The 21,897-nt window shown below is 42.3% G+C and overlaps 1 protein-coding gene, 1 long non-coding RNA gene and 1 other non-coding gene across 4 annotated transcripts in view; 1 reads left to right on the forward strand and 2 right to left on the reverse strand.

Moving 5' to 3' along the window:
- The window catches only part of LOC123788889 (putative RNA-binding protein Luc7-like 2), a 75,516-nt gene extending 59,202 nt beyond the window's left edge, over window positions 1-16,314 (reverse strand). The window contains exons 1-2 of one of the 2 annotated variants that reach the window (XM_087860795.1): window positions 16,108-16,314; window positions 12,389-12,509 (exon numbers count right to left, since the gene is read on the reverse strand). In XM_087860795.1, coding sequence (XP_087716921.1) covers window positions 12,389-12,509; window positions 16,108-16,245 — 259 coding nt within the window. In that variant the 5' untranslated portion in view covers window positions 16,246-16,314. Of the gene's footprint in view, window positions 1-4,042; window positions 4,487-12,388; window positions 12,510-16,107 lie in introns of those variants that run through there. The other variant, XM_045792538.2, reaches the window with a different exon arrangement.
- Window positions 16,315-16,871: 557 nt separating this feature from the next.
- On the reverse strand, window positions 16,872-16,944 carry TRNAR-CCU (transfer RNA arginine (anticodon CCU)). The gene has a single exon. It is a non-coding gene; the product is annotated as a tRNA-Arg (tRNA).
- Window positions 16,945-17,083: 139 nt separating this feature from the next.
- LOC123788891 (uncharacterized) lies at window positions 17,084-21,624 on the forward strand. The gene is made up of 3 exons (XR_006778595.2): window positions 17,084-17,542; window positions 19,386-19,475; window positions 20,299-21,624. It is a non-coding gene; the product is annotated as an uncharacterized LOC123788891 (long non-coding RNA).
- The last annotated feature ends 273 nt before the right edge of the window (window positions 21,625-21,897 follow it).

Here is a 21,897-nt window from a genome sequence, read left to right on the forward strand (position 1 = left end):
AAATAGGCACAATTATCTGAAAGCTTTAACTTGCCCTAGACATTCCCTAAACATAATGGGCAACTAACGATGCAATAAAATTCGATTCTATATTCTACATTCTATTAGTCCAATGGTCCTTTGGGACATGAGGCTGGGGGGAGGGGTGAATAAGGGGTGATTGCCATTCCCGGCCTGTTTTAACCTTTCAGAGATGATCTCTGCCATTTAAAGATTATAAATAATTAAAGAATATGGAGTCCTCAATACTCCTTCTGTAAATTCCCTGGTTTCTAAACTTCAGATATAATCTAAATTTATACCCTCAATTTTAATTCCTATCCCTTGCACCTTGGCAGGCCTTTTAGGGGTCAGGACCAGAGGCTTATAACCAAATTCTATTTCCTGGCAAAAGAGCTTTAGCTAAGGGACATCCCTGCAATTAAACCAACTCAGAGAAAGTAACTACAGTCTGTGCAAGGATACTGAGTTCCTCCAACTGTCACACAGACAATTCTCAAATTGCTGCTTGAATTTTCCTTTGCTGCTCCTCCCTACTTTCAAATGGACTATGTTCAGGGGGAAAAAATTATCCCTCTCCCTTCTATTAATGCTAACAACTACAACAGAAAGGTATTTATAAAGTTTAATTTACCTCAAACTTTAGATAAAATAACATACTAATTTATATCTACTTATGGTTCCTCTCTCCTAAAAAAACTTAAAATATATTTATTTTTCAACATTTTTTGAGTGTAACATAGGAAATTATTTGGTTTCCCATTTAACAGATTATTGATTTAACTTGAGGCAAAAAAGGTTAAGTGACTTACCCAAGATTACAATTAGAGGTACAGGTGGGGCTAGAAACCAGGTCTCCTGAGTCTCAGCCCAGGGCTCTTTTCCTTAGCCCATGATGCCTTATCAGAAAAATCCAAATACAGTCAGACCCCCAGTTACATGGGTATGAGTTACACTGATTCACATATACAAACTTTATATAGTGTGACCAATGTTTCAACTCACGCGGTACCCTGCTTCCATTTATGCAGTATGCCAGGCATCGGCACGATTTTCAGTGGCACACAGGCGGTTGCCACCACCAGGGCCCTAGGCAAAATTGCAAAGAAGGCAAAGTTTGTCTTTGGCCCTCCCACCACCCTTATGCATTCCTCTCCCACCTCCTGGTCATCCCCCTGCCCAGCCTCCCAGCACCATCATGCTGCCCTCTGGTTGTCCAAAGCCCCCCACTTCCACCACTCACCCAAGACTGTCCTTTCTGGGAGTGCCCAGTGATTCAAAATTACCTCTCCATTTCCCTGACACTAAAATTCCCATTTCTGAGAATTTCAATAAAGCTTAGGTTATCTATATGATTAACTGAATTAAGTAACTCAGAATAAGGTAATTTTAATAGACTTACATCTCCAAAGAGTTTAAAAAGGAACTAATTAAAAACTGAGTTGGGAGAGCGGAATAAGGAATAAATATTTTTAGTGGTGGAGGAGAAGGGGAGGTGAAAGGGAAACAAAATTTTCCCAGTGCCCTAGGCCTCTTGTGCCACTTCAGATTCCCTCAAAGACAGGACACTAAGGGTAGAGGAGGGATTACTGCAAGAGGGGTTATTGCAACCTTGAGTCCCACTGCCCCAGAAGACAGTAGTTGTTTTATAGTCAGTCTCTGGGATGATTTAAAAAAGGGGGGGGGGGAGGTAGAGCTGCCTTAAACACACCCTCCCCTACCTACCTTTTCCATCTCTCTCCCACCTCTTGGATCCCCATTTCCACCTCTTAGTGCCAAAGACACCCAACACCATTCCCTGTAAGCTGTTCCTTTGTCCAATACAAAGCTTTCCATTATATGGTTTTAAATTATATGGTGTTATTCAGGAACGTATCCATATTCCCCTACCCCTGGATAACTTGGAAGTTGACTGTATGCTAAAAAAAGAACAATCCTAATTATTTTAAAGGTCCTGAATCATAAGATGAAATATGTAAACTCATTATCTGGTAAGGAAAAGAAAGTTCTGATTCTTATCTTGTATACATAAAAGAACTAATATGGATATCTAAAAAAACATTCATTTCTTTTCCTTGAAAGTAGTATGTTTCTTACTTCTGGCCCAACACAGCAGTGAAAATCCAGTCATTTCAGTTAAATAATATCGTGGACTCGTTAACATGAGTTCATTGGTAAATCCTCATAGTCTGGAGGCAAAAAAAATCCGGTAACATACACATAAAAAAATGTAAATTTATTTGTATACAAAGCAGAACGGATTTTAAGAAATCCATGTTTCTGCTGACTACACACACAGGAATATATGTTTATATATATATATATTTAAATGTAGCTTTGCAATACTAGATTGGCTACCTCGTTTGGAAATTTATCAAGTGATACAGGTGACAGCAGTTACTTTGATCCAACTACCCTCCCAGTAAAATTAGAAAATTCAATCCATGTGGAAGGTACCAAAAATGGTATCCATTTAGGATTAAAAGGTTCATGTAAAATCTTAAATGATTTCCATACTTTTATTACAAAAATTTGTTATTCTATCAGCTAAAATCCTGAATTAGGTCCCTTCCCAATACCATCTTCATTATGGAAAAGGAGCAATGTTAACACATGCTGCAGTTATAAAATAACCATTGTTATCTAACAGTGAAAAATGAACAGGTAAAAGTTTCTCCAGGGGCATCTTTTAGTAATGTTAGCTTTCAAGAGTTTACTACACAAAATTCATTTCCTTCCCAATCTTCCCCTCCTCTCCACACAACCACAAGTAGGTTTGCCACTTCCACCTGTTCGTCTATGTGACCTATGAAGACAAGTTCTCAATATGGGTTTTTATTAAAACTTAACTGTGAACCCTGAAAAGTCATTCTCTGTATGTACTGTGAAAAATATTTGAATCCAATAAATATTTTTTAATCTACTCACATATTTTGCTGCACAGTATTGAAGAAAATTACAAGAACAACTGTTAAAAATGTGTGGCTTTTCCCTTACGTCAAGCAATTTAACTTTTCAAGAAAAAAGCATTTAATAGCTAGGAAACAATCTGTCTAAACAAGCAACATATATAAATAAGCAAGTGTTTTGCTTTTAAGAAAGTACTGAACTAGACCTTTCCTCCGTATTAGCATGGATTTAAGATCAAGTTGATAATACATTATCATCACCAAAAAAGCAACAGCATTTCATCTTTTCATTTAGAAATTCTCTTTATGACAAAAAGATCCGCATTTAGTAATTTGCTACACAAACTCTAACCTAAGTGCCTAAAAGGATCGTTGTTTCCCTCAATTCTACTTCACTGGGCACCACATTTTCAAAATGGTTCTATTTGGGGCACATGCAAGATTTGTCAATATTTACTGAGCAAAGCTTCTATTAAATTCTCTAACAAGATGGAGGTCTCTCGGAAAAAAACAGGCCATAACATTTTTCTTTTCACAAAATGGGGCCAAACATACCCACTTCAAGAAACCATGGTTTGGGTCAGATTTTCCCATAAGAAGAACTGTTTCTGTGGGGATCGAGAGTGCACTTCTGGGATTGGGTTCATAGTGAAGAAGGTTTTCTCCGGACCCAGGTAAGGGGCGGGAGGTGGGGGTGGGGCAGTTCTCTCTGGATGCTCTGGAGGGCGGCGGCGAGGGATGATCCCAAAGCTCTGGGTTAAGGAATTAGTTCAGGGGGCGGAGGCTTTAGCGGTCCACCTGTATCTAATCAGCCACAAAACGGGATGGCCGACTACGGCAAGAGAGACGTGGGCTTTGCCGTCCCAGACAAGTCAACATATCTCAAACTCTCCTTTCTGCCTCCAGGCCCCGCCTGACCCCATTGGCAGCAGTTCCCGCCAATCCGCTCGGTCACCGCCCCCCAAGGCCGCCTGCCCAGCCCTGATTGGATGGGACGGGAGCCGGGACCTCGTGTTACCAATCCGGGAGCCCCTTACTCAGCCACACACGCAAGCCCAGGTACGCCCGCGGAGCCCCTTCCCCTCGCTTTCCCCATCCCCTCCCCCACCCCCAGGGCACTGGCAGACACTTACCGTCCCGGGAGGTGCCCATCAACTGGTCCAGCATTGCGCGCATCTGGGCCTGCGCCGACATGGCGGCGGCGTAGCGAGCGGGCGGGGGTGGGGCGCAGACCGGGCCCTTTCGGGCGGGGGGGACAGGGGAAGGGGTGGGGGAAGGTAAGACGCTGTCTCAGTTGCCGCCGCCGCCGCTGCCTCAAGGCGTGTGGAAAGGGAGCCGGAGGGCTTGTAGGAAAGTCCGGGCTGCGCTCCTCACGACGATGCGTAAGTAGAAGGCAACAGCCCCCGAAAGCAACCCTCGTTCCCTCACTCTCCGTCGGGTCTTGGGACAGAAGCGTTACAGGCTAAGCAAGCTCTCGCCTCCAACACCGCCACCCGCCAGAAGCCGTCAGCCCCCCCTTCGAGCTCTGACGCCGCTCGCCGCCACCGTCGCCGCGACGTGAGCGCGCACGCTCCTCGCGCTTAGTTGTTTCCCGCGGGGGCTCCACCAACTGGCGTCCAACTGTATTTGCTCCACCCGCTCCGCCCGGCAGAGGTCCCACCCTAACGGCTCTCGGGCGCGTGCACGCGAGCTTCTCCCGCCCCTTTCCCCCAGATCTCGCGAGACTCTGGTTATCAAACGACCCTCGAGCCGGATCTGCCCGAGGCGCCAAGCCTCACGTTCCCAGCTGCAAGTGGGCTAGGGTTGCGCGGCACGCTGTGCTGGCTAACCAGACCCAAATTAGCAAATGTGCCAGAGGGTTACCCCGAGTCGAAAGTAAGTGGAGGCCTTGCCCGTCGATTCGACTGAGGTTAGCAGTCTTAGTAGCTAATACAGGAGTATTTCTAATAATTATTCATTGGCCGATTAACTCGTTTTCAGGGGCCCACCCAGAATATTGTACGCTCAACCTTTTCCCCACTGCTGCCTTGACTTTCTACAAAAGGAGCCCCGGAGATCTGACATCTGGGTCGTTTCCCTTCCTCTATGCATAGAGCCGAAACACCGCACCCCCCCCGCCATTAGGATAAATCAAGTTCAGGAAGTATCACCTGAAATTAATACACTAGGAAACAGATGATCTAACCCGTTCGGATTGATTATCATTATTTGTAACGGGACGCTGTTAGTCTAAATTTAGCAGTAATCTCAGGAAAGGTGATCTTGTAGAAATTTTCTTTTTTTCCTGCTTAAGAGGTAAGTTTGAAGAGTAAGGCCTTTTCAGTGTTATCAGCAGCATTGACAGTGGGAAAGGAAGCCTGTGTGTTCCATAGCTTGGCATCACCTTGGATTCAAAATCTTAGTCGACTGATGGCTAACTGGGACCTTCAGCAATTTATTTTGTGATCTCATGTTTCTGGATCTAAACACACATACCTTATAGCATTGTTATGAGGAATGAATAAGCTAACAAAATGCCGAGCTTGATACTTTGACTTTTTCGCAAAATATTAATTCCTTAAAATGAGACATAGGTACTTCCTAGATACTTGGAAAAGAATGGCAAAAATTTTTTCATTAAAAATTTATGTGCATTACCCTGGAATTTATAATCTATTAGCAAAATTAGTAAAAAATAATAATCATAGTCCCAAGATCCCTTTAAATGCACATTGGGCCACCTGGCTGGCTCAGTAGAGTATGTGATTCTTAATTTCAGGGTTGTGAGTTCAAGCCCCACATTGGGTGTAGAGATTACTGAAAAAAAAAAACAAAACTAAAATGTATATTGGGCCAATAAAATTTTTTAAATTACTTTGTCTTTTGTAACTGACAAAATAGTTTCCCTCCAGTTATTCAAAGAACTCAAAATGCCAACACTCCAAAACTATGAATATCATTGAAAACAATTTACAATAAAAGTTTACAAATCATTCTGTCCTAGAGAGAGGTATATTATATATACATATATACAGTATGATCTTCTGAAAAACAATGTCCTTAGGAGCGAAGTAGACTAACATGTTGAATAATTAATGTGTTAATGAAGAGAATTTGGTTTTTTACTTCCTACTTTTCTGGTTGCTTACATTTTAAATGGGTCTATTAAAAACAGCATATAGTTGGTTTTTTTATTTAATCAGATACTCACTGTCTTTTAATTGAAGCATTTATATTCGTGTGATTACTCATATGTTTGGGCTTAATGTTCTTATTTTGTCTTTTGTCTCATCTATTCAGTTTTCTCTCCTTTCCTGCCTCCTTTCTAATCATTCCATTTTCCCCCTTCTAGTAGTTTGGAAGTTTTATTTTATTTTTATTCTTTTGGTAGTTACCCTAAAAGTTATAATAGGCATTCTTAATACCTTTTCACTTCCCCCAGATAATAAAAAGAACCTGGAAAACTAACTCCATTTAACCTCTCCTAAAGTTATATACCCCTGTTATCATGTGTTTTAGTTCTATGTTTTTTAAAACCAAACTTCCCATACTGTTCATTTATTTGCCACATTTTTTTTCTCTTCATTCCTTCTGGAATCTCTGCCTTTCCATGTGGGATCATTTCCCTTTTGTCTGAAGTTTAAACTTTAGGACAGCAGTCAGCAATCTACAGTCCACAGGCCAAATCCAGCCCACTGCCCATTTTTCTGAATAGTGTCTTTGGAGTATTGCCAGGCTCATTCATTTACTATTGCCTCTGGTTGCTTTTGCACTACCACAGCATTGTTGAGTGGTTGTGACAGATAACATACTGTATGGCCAGCAAGACTGAATTATTTACTATCTGGCTTTTTACAGAAGTTTGCCTAACCTGCTTCAGAGTTTGTTTTTGTGTTAGTTTCCTAGTGGGGAACTGTCCCATTCCTGTTGATCTGAAAAGGTCTTTCTTTTGCCTTTCTTAATTCTAGATGGGTATTTTTATTGGGTATAGAATTCTAGGTTTGAAGTTACTTTCCTTCAGCATGTACATTCCATCTTTCTGCTGCCTTTTACCTTCCATTGCTCCTATGAAGTCTGTCACTCCTTTGCAGCTTGAAAATTTTGTTCTTTTTGCTCTGGGTTTCCGGCAATTTTATTATGATGTATCTGGGTGTGGATTGATTTTTTGCTGCTTTCAGGATTCATTCAGCTTTTAAAGATTTATTTTGAGAGAGTGAGTGCATGGGGGGGGGCAGTAGGAGGAGAAGAGGAGAAAGAATCCCAAGCAGACTCCCCACTGAGTGAAGAGGCTGATGTAGGGCTCAATCCCAGGACCCCGAGATCATGACCTGAGCCAAAATCAAGAGTCAGCCAGTCGACTGACTGAGCCACCCAAGTGCCCCTTGTGCCCCTCTTTACTCTGCATTTTCTACCTTGTCTTGCCAAGCTGCCTTCTTGATTTTTTTTTTTGACAAATTTTATAGTTCACTAGTCTTTCATCTGTATCTAGTCTGCTGTTAAATCCGTCAATTGAATTATTTATTTTTTCAGTTCTAGAATTTTTATTGGGTTCTTTTTCAAGTCTACTGCATCATTTTTTAATAGTTTCTGGTTCCCTGTTAAAATTTCTAAGCCTGGCTATTCTTTGACCCTAGTGAACATAATTGTTTTGCAATCCAAGTTTGCTAAATCCAATTATCTGAACTTTTTTGAAGTTTTTTTTCTGTTGTCTGTTGCTTCTCCTAGTTTTCAGTTATGGAGTCTTGTTTTCTTGTGTGTCTAGTTATCTTTATATGTTGAAATGTATTTGAAAAAATACTATATGTCTAAGTAGGATATAATGCTATATTCCTCCAGAGATTTCTATTTTTGTCTAATAGGAAACGGAAGACCTTACTAGTCAAGGACCACCATAAGGTTCAAGGCCTCAATTCCTCTTGACCACCAAAATGACAAAACTCTGGGCTGAAATCCTGGCAAGGACTTTTTACTTACAGCTCCTCTTGAGGGTGAACTTCAGGGTTCTAGATTCAAGTGGATGCAGACTTTTTAGAGTGCCTACCTTGGTGGGCCCTACAATTTGCATTTTGCATTCCTAACCCTACAAACCCACCAAAAGTGTAGCTCAGTTTCAATACAAAGCTATTACTACACAACTGGCAAGTGCCCTGAAGCCTATACATACGTGCCTTTATGTGCTACATTTACAAGGGATAAGCAAGTGGTTCAAGGAAAACATACAAGACATAAGAGGTCTGGACTAGAGTATTAGAGAGATCCAGGGGATTCTAAGGAGGTAGAATCTAATTAATTCAGTGATAATTTAACTGAGGGTATGATGGAGGTAGCAGTCAAGAATGACTCTGTTTTCTGGTTTGAGCGATGGAGTACAAGTGTCAATACCAGAGGAGATTTATAGGGGGAGATGAGGAGTCCATTTTGGATGCTTTGAATTTGAGATGCCTTTGAATCATCTAAGTGGTCGTGTCTCTGAAGCAGCTGGACAGAGGTCTACAGGAGGGCTTGGACTGGAGTTAGCCTGTTGCTAACTGAAGCCTGGGAAGTAGAGGTGATCTCACCCAGGGAAAGCATATCAAGTGTGAGGTAACGACCTAGATTTGAACCCAAAGAATGTCAACATATTAGGGATATGCAGGAGAGTAAACTGAAGACAAATGGCTAGAGCAAGAGAAGAAAACAAGGATGTGATGTCATCAAAGTCAAGAGAAAAGAATGGCCAGTAGGGTCAAACACCTCCTAGAGGGGCACCTGACTGGCTCAGTAAGTAGAGCATCAGATACTTGATGTCGGGGTCATGAGTTCAAGACCTACACTGGGGGTAGAGTTTACTTTAAAAAAAAAAAAAAAAGTGCTCCCTAGAGATCAAGCAAGGTAAAGAATGATCCACTGAGTTTAGTGACCTGAAGGTCATTTGTAACCTTGCAAAGCAGTTCTGGTAGAGTGGAGGGTCAGAAACCAGACTAGAGTGGATTGAGGATGATTAGGCAGTGAAAAATGCAGAAAATAATGCAACAACAGGGATTATTAATCTCAAAATCAGTATGGTGAGCAAAAGAAGCCTACTAAGAATGCATACTATAGGACTGCATTTGGATGAAATTCCTGAGCAGGCCAAACTAATTTATGCTGACAGCAAGCAGGTCTGGGACCTGGTGTGGGGAAGGGGGATTGACTGCAGAGGGGCCCAGGGCAACTTTTGGGACTGCTGGAAATGATCTATAGCTTTAATGGGGTAGTTATTACACAGAAGTATGCATATGTCATTATTCATTGACCTGCACACTTAAAATGGGTATATTTATTATACATAAATTATACGTCACTACAGCCTACTTCATGTTTTAAAATGTAGAAAATGAGGGGTGCCTGGCTGGCTCAGTCAGAGAAGCACTCGACTCTTGATCTCGGGGTTGTGAGTTCGAGCCCCATGTTGAGTGTAGAGATTACTTAAAAAAAACCTAAAAATATTTTTAAAATGTAGAAAATGAGTATAATTCATAAATTCATTAAATAATTCATGAAGAGGTAGTTGCTATAAAGGCATTTGTGTAAGAGGTTGAGTATTTATTTTTAAGATTGATTTATTTATTCTGAGAGAGAGTAGGGGGACAGGCAGAGGGACAGAATCCTTAAGCAGACTCCGTGCTGAACACAAAGCCCAGGGTGGGGTTCCATCTCATGATTCATGAGATTGTGACCTGAGCTGAAACCAAGAGTCAGACACTTACCTGACTGAGCCACCCAGGCGCCCCTATTTTTTTATTTAAAAGATTTATTCCACAGGGGCGCCTGGGTGGCTCAATGGATTAAGCTTCTGCCTTCCGCTCAGGTCATGATCCTGGAGTCCCAGGACTGAGCCCCACGTCAGGCTCTGTGCTCAGCGGGAGCCTGCTTCTCCCTCTCCCTCTGCCCCTCCCATTCATTCTCTCCCTCTCTCAAATAAATAAAATCTTAAAAAAAAAAAAAAAAAGATTACAGAGAGAGAACATGATGGGGAAGGGCAGAGGATGAAGGAGAGAGAAACTCAAGCAGCCTCTGCTCTGAGCATGAGGGACCCAGGCGCCCTGTGATTGTTTTTAGATGGAAGAGCCTTGAGCATGTTTAAATGCTACTATAATTGAGAGGAAGCAGTTAAAATCAAAGGAGAGAGGGTAAAACAGACAGCAAATGAAGGAATGTGATAAAGTATGTACCACATCAAAAACTAGTAGGGGCACCTGGGTAGTTCAGTTGGTTGGGCATCCAACTCTTGATTTTGGCTGTCTCAGGCCCCATGTCCAGCTCCACTGGGTGTGAAGCCTGCTTGAGATTCTCTCTCTCCCACCTCCCCTTTCTCCCCGCTCATGTATGCTCTCTCTTAAATGGATAGATTAAAAAAAAAAAAAAAAAAAAGACTATAGTAAGTTAACACAGTGCCAAAACCTCAGTTCTCAGAACTTACCAGTATAGAAAGTTTATCTTTAATAGTTTATGTTCCAAAATCATTTCCTTCTATATCTAAAACTGAGTTCAGCTAATTCTTTTGGTGAGTCCATTAGTAAGAGCCACAGGTTTGAATATATATGAATAGAAATGGTCTGAGCAAATTATTTCAACTGTGAAAAAAACAAAAAACCTGTCTATAATCCAGAAGACAAGTGGCAATAGGGTTTAAGAGAAGGGTTCAGGATAAAAGAATGAGAGTGTGGCAAAATGATTAAAACAATAAGATTTTCTTTTTGTCAGGCATTCATTATTTACTGTGCAAGTATTTTATGTATTTATTACAGCCACCTTGTTGGCATTCCCATTTTACAGAAGAGGGAATAAGCTCAGGTCAACTAACCTGCCCAAGATAACACAGCTGGTAAATTATAAAAGTGGATTAAAATCTAGGTCTCTATCACTTCAAACCCATAATAAATGTCTTACTCTGGTTAGGCAATTCTTCCTCAGATCTTTATTATATATACAATATTGTAACAACAAAGGAAATCAAAACATTAACCTACCCTAATCCTTTTGCTTTCTTCATTTTACCAAAGTAAAGCATCTTCAGATAATAATGCCCATGAAATAAAGCAAGGGAAAAAATGTTAAGTATTTCTATTTCTTTGATACATTAATTAAATAAATGCTTGTTTGGCCTCTTAATACTATTGTTTTCATGTTAATCTCTTAGATGGTGTTTTGAACGGCTTTATGACTAGACCCTTCTGGTTTGCAGGCCTCCTCGTGAGTAGTACTCACTGAGCCACGTATTCAAAATATTGAATAATGCTATGTATAAAGTCACTGTGGAAGGTGCTTTGGAGACTACAAAGATGAATGAGACACGGTCCTTACTCTTCAGGAGCTTGCAGTCCGGGGAAAAAGAAGTTGTAAGCCACGCCTACGAGAAACTTAGCTAGAGCACAAAGTGGTCAGGTATTTGCTGGTAGTTCACAGAATAATTTCTCTTTGAGGATGTTAGAAGCAAAGAGACCACTGAGGAGAGTAGTTTAATAGTTCAGCCAAAAGATGATCAGTGCTTGAACTAGAAGAGAGGCAATGAAGACTGAGAGGGGGGAAAGGATATTAGAGCCATTGCAGAAGCAGAAATTGCTGATTAGATATGCAGAGTAAGGAGAGAGGAATACAGAATGAAGTCAAAGTTTACTTGGTCAGCCAAGTGCATGGTGGAGCCTTTCACGCTGATAGACAATTCTAGAGGAAGAGCAATTTGAGATTAGAAGGCAGAGTCAGTACGCTCATTCCACCTCCCCCACCCTCTCCCTGGACTTTGTCCCTGCGGCCTGCAGTTGAGTGGGGGCCATAGTCCTATACCTAAGGGTCGATTCTGTCACCCTGTGCAGATAATAGCCCGCAAATGGTGCTAGCCCCTTGGAGCTTCCCAACTTGCTGACTGTAATTCAGCCTACATCTTTCTATACCCCTTCATTAACTCTCCTCAGTAACCCTATTTGTTACTGCTTTCTTTTGGGACCTCAAACACATCATATTTGTGTATTTATAAATAGAGTGTGTATATATAAAAAATTGTATGCTTGTATATAGGAAATAGCTGGAAAGACCCACACCAAACCGTTAGCAACAGTTACCACCTGGTAATGGGGATGTAATAGGGGAGGGACAAGGGTAAAGAAAAAAGACACCTTTTATTTTATATTCTGTATCATTTGAGTTACTTAAAACAGTAAGTTTGTATACTTTTAAAATAAAAATAATAAGAGTTTTAGAAGTAGATCAAGAGCATCAATCAGCCTAATACAAGAAGTTCAGTAAATGCAATGAAAGGATGAAACCTCCGAGAAACATTCAGTCAATAAAATTACAGAGAAAAACCCTAAACTTAAACAAAAATTTAATGATAAATACATATTGAAAGAAATGATTAAATTCTTGTATGACGGCAGCATCCAAGGACTCTCTCCACTCTCATGGCTCCCAGCCCTTCCCTCCAGGCTGCTGGGGTAACTTGAGACCCACTAAGCCAGCAGACTCCTCCACTGAGCGCTCACCCTTGCCATGAAATTCCTGATGAAGGGCCACATGTTCTCGAATGCTGCGTAGGAGGCAGAGATAGGTGGCAGCTTGGAAATGAAGCTCATGTTGGGCTCTGCACAGCTTCTCGCTGGTAACCTAGAAAGTAGCAAGGTCACATACTTTATTAGCAGCCCAGCTCAGATACAGGGCCACAGAGATTTCATAAGCCTCTAGAATGAAAGTAAACTGCACAGAGGAAATATAAACATGTATATGTGTACACGAGTTACGTATGTAGAAGCACCCTGTAGCAGTTGACTGGGAAAGCTGATCTCCAATTAATTGAAGAGGAATTTTACAACTGAAGAGTTTCATTGAGTGTCCTCAGATTTTAATACCAAAAAAGTCATTTCAACTCCCTTGTCTTGCAGATGTTTTACAAATGAGGGAACTATAAAGCCCAGAGAGGCTTCAGTGGTTGGTTACTGGCAGAGATGGGGAACTAGAATCATTACGGTCACCTGAGGAATAAAATAGAGAACTTTCTCGCCTTCAGACAAATCAAAGTTTGCTTTTTATATTTGACTTTGGTTAATGTGGTATAGGTCTTTCACTTCAATGGAAAGTTTTGTCTGAAAAAGAACAGCTTTGTCCTCAATAGTAACAAAATGAAGGTTCTATATATAAAAGTAATAGGCACATATTCATATTACTTAATTATACTTGCTTTCAATGTACTTATCTGAAAAATCCAGATTCTGATGAAGCTGGAAACTACATCCATTCAGAAGTCCCAATGACTCCAAACCTTGTTTTCTCTTCATCATAATTTCCAGATTTAGTACACTGTCCTTTACTTGACTAGTTTTGTGTTCTGAGGTTGTGAGCAGACAGCAGGAAAGGTGAAACAGAGATGTGTGCATGGCTTCAAGTGACTTGAGCCCTGTGTATATCTAACTGCGCATTAATCTCTGGGCACCACTGCCTATGCAAACCCCTTTCTTTCATCTTTGTTTGAATATGTAGGGTTAGAGTCTGAAAACTAGAAAGTGTGGTTTAAGATCTGCAGATCACACACACACAAAGATGTGCAGATCACATATGTGAAAATGGCACTCATAAGCTGCTCCAAAAAAAGAATTCATCTGCTTTAATCATTTAACTTTTATAATTAAAAATTTATGAGCAACCAACACCAATGTCAAACATCAACAAACGGTACTATCCATGTCTATTATATAAGCCCAAATTGATAGGATTTGAAACAGGAATTCTACATTCGTGTAGGACAGGAGAATAGGGATCTTGATTCAGCCGAACCTGAAGCATGAGTCAGGAGAGAAGGGTCAACAATATATGCAGTAAATGAGTAACAAGGGACCAAAAGAGATCAAATGAAAAAGAAAACTTGGGGCACCCAAGTGGCTCAGCTGGTTAAGCATCCGACTCTTGGTTTCAGCTCAGGTCACGATCTCACAGTCCTGGGATAGAGTGCCACTCTGCTCGGAGTTTTGTCTCTCCCTCTCCCTCTGCTCCTCCTGCTCATGCCATATCTCTCTCTCTCTCAATTAAATAAATCTTTAAAAAAAATAGTAAAAGAAAACTGTATTTTTTTTTTAAGGAGAAAGCAGAGGTTCCTCCCTAAATGAACCCCTTCAGTTTAAGAAAAGATAAAGAAAATGGGCATAGATGGTATTGAGTTAGCGCTGAGCCAGCAGAAATAGAAAGCATTTCCCTGTAGCCTCATTTGCATTCCACAGAATAGTGTTTCTGGAATTTGTAGCATGAATTTCAAATGTATTTCCCAGGAATTTGAGAGCCATTACCAAGCCTCTCTCAAGGGCAATAATGTTGCCTCCATAAGGTACAACTATAATCATGTCACCTTAAAAATCCTAGCATGAAGGTGCCTGGGTGGCTCAGTCTTTAATGGTCTGCTTCAGCTCAGGTCATGATCCCAGGCTCCTGGGATCAAGTCCTGCATTGGGCTCCCTGCTCCATGTGAGGAATCTGCTTCTCCCTGTCCCTCTGCCCCTCCCCTGTGCTCTTTCTCTCTCTCAAATAAATAAACTCTTTTAAAAAAGAATCTTAGCATGGCCCTCCATTACATTTACTACGAAGTTAAAATTCCTGCCTACCACATCACCTACTTCACCTATCACACCCTAAGTTTTAACTATTCTCAACTGTCTGTTGTCACCTCTGGGCTTTCGTGGTGCAGCTTCTTTACCTGGACCTCATTTTCCCTAACCCCCATTTGCTTGCTAACTCCAATTTTTATTTAAAGTCCCTGCTTGGTGACTTTCCTCCTGAAATCCCACTACTCCTTTATATGAGGACCTCCTGTTGTTGCTGTATGGTTCCTCAGTTGGACTGCAAGCTTCTTAAAAGACAGGACTCATGTGCATCTTATTCATAATTTTAGTCAAGTTCCTGAAAGTCCCTAACATTTTGGCCTTTCAAATTTTTTTGAATTTTAGAGGCGACTAGGTGGTTCAGTCAGTTAGGCGTTAGACTCTTGGTTTCAGCTCAGGTCATGATCTCAGGGTCCTGGGATTGAGCCCTGTGGTGGTCCACACTTAGCGTGGAGACTGCTTGGGAGTCTCGCTCTCTCCCTCTTCCTTTGCCCCTTACCTGCTCTCTCTCTCTCTCAAATAAATAAATCTTAAGAAAAAAGAAAATTTTGAATTTTAGCCCCATGTTGGGCATAGAGTTTACTCAATAATATATATATACATATAAATTTAAAATTTTTGAATTTTAGTTCTAAAATATTGCGCTGTAACTTCCATGGATCAAAGATTCAATAAGATGCTGGTTCTTCTTTTTCCCACATTGCTCAAAAGACAGTAAGCTTCCTACCCTACAGCCCAAAGTGACTCTCCAACGAATATTTCAGAGATTGCTTTCAACTTCCTGGGAAGCCCCATCCGGAACTCTAAAGGCAAAAATTAAATGGAAGACCCCTATTTGGGAACCTCGGTTCTAGCTATTCCTATACAAGTCCTTGCACAGGTCATTTTCCCTGAGCCTCAGCTGCTCCACTTGAAAAATAAAACAGCTTCCACCTGCTCTTGCCTAAGGGGAATATGGAGTGTGGATTTCACAAAGCAATTTCCCAAGGATGGCTTCCCATATGTTCAAATTTATCTGCTACATTAGGAAAGAATATATCTGGTCAGATATCACGTTAATGTTGTGACAGCACAATCTCATTACAGGTTTCTAGTTCAGCTCTACAAAGCACAATTTCCTTAAGTGGGGTATGAGATACAACATAAGTAAAACACAGTTCCTGCCAAGTTCTTATTATTCCTCATCTTATTACAGTTCTCTTTTCTGCCTCAAAAACTGGTTTTCAGAGTAACTACTAGAGGAAGGGCGAGGAGAATGGTGATAGATGCTGCAGCTAGTAACCCTACACTCTCCATCGAGTCCATTTCTTATTTTCCCCCATCTCCTCGACTTCACTCTTATCTTTCTCCTCCGCACCTCCAACAGACCAACCAATGAAATCCTCGGGACGTCTCCATCCCAGGGCGACTTTGCTGTCCTGCTGGTCCTTGGTTAGTTCCTGGGCTTGGGCCACAGACCAGGGCCTAGGGTCTGGATTTGTTTGGCCAGAACATGGGAGGGTCAGTTACAGAAATGCAGGCGCTACGGCCCAACGCTCCCTATCCCTGCCCAAGCCCCCCCTCCCCCCGGCCCCCCGCGGTGGAAGGGACACTGGAGCACCGGACTCGGGCTTCCGTACCCGATGTGCACGGAAAGCCTTCACGAGGTACCGATAGGCCGCGGTGTCGCGATAGGGTCGGCCCGTGGCCTCGTTCATATAGCGCAATTCCCGTAGAAGGCCTCGTAAAGTGCGCGCCGGGGACCCTAGGGCCGCCATTTTCCCGTCTTCGGAGCGTGGTGCCCAATGGCGCCCTACGCCACTCTAACTCCCTGCCCCGCCCCCCGCCTAGCAGCTAAATGGTACGGTCGCACCCAGGCTGCCGGATCCCCCCCTCATCGAACGCAGAGTAGTGGAATATCTCACTTCCCTTCTCCGCGGGGCCTTACTAATCAAACGCCGAACGGCGCCCTAAGGAGTTAAGAGAGAAGCAAACGAAAGCCGAGTGTAACTAACTCACCAGGTCTTTAAAGTCTGAGGAAAGACTGGGCTAGGGGAAAGCTTCTCTGGTGCCTGCGTCATTTAAAACGTCATTAGCTGGCCGCTGAGTCTCGAGAATAAGTACGCCTGGTGGGAGTGGGTGTTGATATGAAACAGAAAATGAAAGATACGTTTTGGTATCTAGAGGGGATAGCAAAATTCAAAGTGCTGATTTCCCAGAAATCTTACGACACTACGACTCAGAAGGAGGACATGGCGTATTCTTATTCTCTCAAACTGTAGCCCACCACCTAGAAAAACCACACATATACTTACCATTTTTAAAAAGTAAAATTTTGTTAGCGTATTTCGGTGTAGTTCTTTAAGACCGGCAAAAGTCATTTTCAGTGGAAAAAAAAGTTAATCACCCCAGATGGGACTCGAACCCACAATCCCTGGCTTAGGAGGCCAATGCCTTATCCATTAGGCCACTGGGGCTTCTGTGAGCGAAGCGCTCCAGCAACGTATTCAATTTTTTTTCCTCTTTGACACGTCATCACCATTTACGCTTCCTTTTAACCTATCCTGAGAAACCACACCTAGTACCAATATGAGGAGTGAGGCATGCTGGGAGTTGTAGTTCAGAGAACAAGAGTCCCTGCTCCAGCTCCAAAGGCTTTACCCTCGAAACAGCACCGACGCGCCGGACGGAGAACGGGCGCGCGCACGGTTTTGCGTACGCGTTTGCCTGCCCGGTAGCCCCCGCGCCTGCGCAAAAGTGAGCATGCGATGTCGCGGAGCGGAGCGAGCTGGGTACACTGGCCGAATCTCGGAGACTCGCCCTCTGAGCTTCTGCAGCGTCGGCTTTTTACCGGAAATAGCCGGCCCCTTCCGGTGTTGCGGCTTCCCGGATTTAGCTTGCCTCCAGCTGGCCGTTAGGTGGCGTCTGCATCGGTCACTTTCTGTTTCCGGTTGAAGCCCTGAGGCCATTTCCGCAGAGCCATTGGCGAGTTAGGGTTGTGTCCGTTATGTTCTGAATTGGCGGGTCGGAGATAAACGTGAGATAGTGGGAATTTATTAATTCGCTAGGAATTAGGTAATTAGAAATAATTGGAAGGTCTTTTTCTGGTTCTGTTCCTAATTGTGCAACTTGGACAAGTCACTTTTGAGTATCAGCGACCTTAAGTCCTCGTTTAAAATCTCGCGGTGGCTCCCCCTTGCCCCTGGGACTACTGGACCCTTGCCTGGATCGTAACCGTCATCTTTCTCTCTTCGTTTATTCACACCCTCTGCGCCGGGTGTCCCGACTTCTCTCATGTCTTCTCCACTCCTCTGTTCTTCCTTCTGCCTGAGGTTTAACCATTTTGCGTTAATATTCCTATATACCGTTTGGGCTTCCATTTGGAAAGTCTAGGTCAAGCACTGCTCTAGGTCTTTGTGGGCAATATGGTAAAGTTAAAATGATTCATTTCACCTCTGAGCACTAATCTCTAGATTACATGTTAATCTTACCTTGTACAAGTAGGTTACCTGTGTCTCCATTCCATCATCTTCCCCATGAGCCAGGATACAACTGCTCAGCCTCCTGAAGTCCCACTTTTTTTTTTTTTCCCTTTTCAAAGATTTTATTCATTCATTTGAGAGAGAGTGTGGAGGGAAGGGGCAGAGGAAGAGGGAGAAGCAGGCTCTCTGCTGTGCATGGAGCCCGATGGGGGCTCAGCTAGATGGGGGGCTGGATCCCAGGACCCTGAGAGCCTGACCCAAGCCAAAGGCAGATGCTCAACCGACTGAGCCACCCAGGCACCCCTGAATTCCCATTTATACAGCTCCCTCCTCCTGGGTCCCTGTCAGGGTCCACCAGCTCTAGCTGTGGCCAACTTGGAGGTAATGGTTCATAGTCTGGGTGGAATCCTGACACCCAAAATCAACATTAGAGGAAGCCAGACTAGAATGACTTAATGTGAATGAATTAATCTCTCCCTGTGACATTCATAAAAGATGTATCAACCTATAATTCACAGGTATCTGATTTTAAAAGACACGTTCTGCAGTAGGGGTTGGGGAGAATGTTATGTTATTCTCTTCTTAATATTTTTAATGAGAAAACCACAGGCTGAAAATGGCCTCACTTAGGTTAAGGCCCCAAGTCAGTAAACCAAGAATTAACACCTAACCTGACCGCAGTTATAAGCCCCCAGAAATGGAACCTATAACCAGTCAGTATGGAAATTTCCTGGTCCGCACTAGGAAATTGACTGATAGACTCCTTCTCTTCCCCTTAGAAAGGCGGCATTGCTTAAAACAATGGATTCTTAGCTAATAATTTCCTTTTTTCAACCATTTCTATCTTTAAAAAGCCTTTCCTTTTTTGTAGCCCTTTGGAGCTCCCCTATACTTGCTGGATGGGATGCTACCTGATTCACGACTTGATTAATAAAGCCAATTAGATCTTTCAAATTTAGTCAGCTGAATTTTTGTTATTTAACAATATAAATTTGTTTAGCTTTCTAAGATGTAGCAAATTTAAGCCAGCTCTGAGGAAGTGGGAGAATATTGGAAATAGCTCTTTGATAACTTGATACATTGTGGTACAGAGTAATAAGTAATTCTGAATTCCTTTTTACTGAATGGCCAAGAGACTTTTTTCTTCTGCTCTAAGCCATTCTTACACTAAGAAAGAGTAAATAATCACAAAATGGTAGCTATGTGTAGCCACTAGCCTCCAAAGATGGCCTTTTAGCAGTCTTTTTATACATACATATGTTGCTCTTTACATCAGAGGTGAAGCTCATTTCCCCTCCCACCCACCCTTCTCCCTCTTGAATCTGAGCTGACCTTGTGACTAGCTTTGACCAATAGAGTACAGCAGAAGTGACATTCTAGGCCGTCTAAGACCAGGCCTTAAAACTGGCAACTTTCACTTCCTGTGTTTTATCTAGCTACCATGCTGTGAAATCCCTGAGGCCTACGGAGGAGTAATGAGATGGCTCCAAGTGAGCTCTTCACTGACAGCACCAATTGCCAACCTTGTGAGTAAACCATCTTGAATGTCCCAATTCAGTGGCACTCCCAGATGACCACAGTCTGCCAACATCAGATGGAGCAGAGAATTGCCCAGCTAAACCCAGTGAACGCAAAGAATCATTAAAGATGATAAAGTGCCTATTGTTTGGGAATAATCCCACTAAGTTTTGGAATTACTCTGCAACAACAAAACAGTCTGAAAAAGTTCATAGAGACAATTTAACCAAATTTCTCAATTTTGGAGTTTTAGAAAATCTTTAGGTTCCTAGTTGAAGGGCTACAAACTCAAAACCCTACAGGAGAGACCAGGCAGGTAATACAAGAGTAAATCCAGCCAGGTGGGTTCCTCCCTCCTGCAAAGGAGCTAGACACTTTTCAGCTCAATCTCATTGTTGCAAAGTAGGAATGTGGTCCCAGTGTTGCCAGAGCTGCTGACTTTTCAATAATTGTAAATCCAGCATTTTTATGAAATGCCCTAACTTTTAAATGTTAGCAATCAAGTTAAAAACAGTTTATCAAACAAAACCCTTCTGTTATATAACCTAGGATTGCAAGTGTGTGAATGATGATGTCCGAGAGCACTTTACAGGCAATGTCTCACTTGACCTTCACCACAATCCTATGAGGTAGTACTTTGATTTTACCCACTTACAAATGTGGGAACAATCTCAGAATAGTTTCATGGTTTAGTCAACATGATTAATTGGTCTGTGGAAAGCTGGTATTTGGCTCCAGGCAATCTGACTCCAAAGCATATTTTTAAAAATATTTTTTTTAAGTTATAGCAGAAAATGGATCCTTATTAAAAAGATGCTGGGTAATTTTCAGAGTTTCCTGGAAAGGCCAGAGACCAGACTTAGAAGCTATACAGAAGAAGATCTCACCCAGAATCCCGTTCCAGTTCCGATCCAGTGAAAACACCACCAGGCACGAGTGCTAACAGTTTGCAAGGTCCACACAATGCCAGCAGACAGGAACTGGGTGCCAGCACACCAGAGCTGCTGCCCCAGGAAACTGGCTACAGCCAGTGGTTTTTCTGCTTTTACTTGGCCCACAATGGATTACATCTTTACCTAGAGCCACATTCTGGGGTGAGGACTTCTCATTAGCATGGCCTGGGTCATGTTCCTATGTTTTGGTCAAGGGTGGCTCAAAAGCAACGATTTGATCACCCAGTGAATTTTTATTGAACATCTGCCATGAGTCAAGCACTCTTCTAGATGCTAGGGAAGCAAAAGCAAGCAGAATATGTAAAACTTCTATACTCACGAAGTTTCCATTCTAGAAAGACGGACAAGAATCAAATCAAACATCAAATTTATCAACTGGTGGTGAGTGCTATGGAGAAAAGTAAAGCTGAGGGCAGCGGATTGCAACATGCTGCTTAGTAATGCGTTTGGGGATGTCCTTACTGATTTGGTGACATTTGAGCAGAGACTCAGCTGATGTGAGGGATCCAGCATCTTGAGCATGTGTGTGTGCCCGTGTCAGGGTGGGACAGTGCCTGTACTTTTAAGTAGAGACCCAGCCTCCATTCCCCAACCATTGTGAGGCCACCATTCTGTCCTTCAGGCTTTGTGAGGGAAGAGGAGGAGTTCTGGGACAAGTTTTCTATGCCCAGTGAAACTGTGGGAACAGACCCAGAGGCTTCAGTCTTAACTCTGCAACTACAGCAGTGACTTGGCTACCTGGCCAGTCCTATGGGAACCTGGGGGAATTTTTGGTGGGAAAGAGCCAGGACTAATGAAAGAGGGCGTAGCTGAGAGAATATACATGTGTAGGCACTTGTTTCCATCAGTTGTGATAACTGTAGATGTGTGTCTGAGAGCAGTGATTTCTCATTTTTTAATGAGGGTAATTTTATTATTTACTTATTTACACTCTACACCCAACCTGGGGCTTGAACTCAGTGACTGAGCCAGCCAGGTCAAAAAATCTAAACTTCTGGGGCGCCTGGGTGGCACAGCGGTTAAGCGTCTGCCTTCGGCTCAGGGCGTGATCCCGGCGTTCTGGGATCGAGCCCCACATCAGGCTCCTCTGCTATGAGCCTGCTTCTTCCTCTCCCGCTCTTCCTGCTAGTGTTCCCTCTCTCGCTGGCTGTCTCTATCTCTGTCAAATAAATAAATAAAATCTTTAAAAAAAAAAAAATCTAAACTTCTCTGATCGTGTATCCACCACAGTAAAAATCTTGTGCCTCCCCTGTGTTTCTATTTATTTTTAAACTATATACGTGTACTACTGAATCAGTGTAGTGCATACATTAAAAATATGCACAAAATAGAATTAAAAGGGTGTTTTTAAAAATGAAATTACAATATTTGGAAAATATTTTTATTTTATTTATTAACCGTAAAAAAGTCCTAATTTGTCTCAGTAAAGAAAGATTATTGTTTATTTTATTGAAAACAATGTAATTCCATATGTTTC

The sequence above is a fragment of the Ursus americanus genome, chromosome 3 (assembly GCF_024610735.1).
Source record: "Ursus americanus isolate L20-20 chromosome 3, mUrsAme1.1.p, whole genome shotgun sequence".
NCBI lineage: Eukaryota > Metazoa > Chordata > Mammalia > Carnivora > Ursidae > Ursus > Ursus americanus.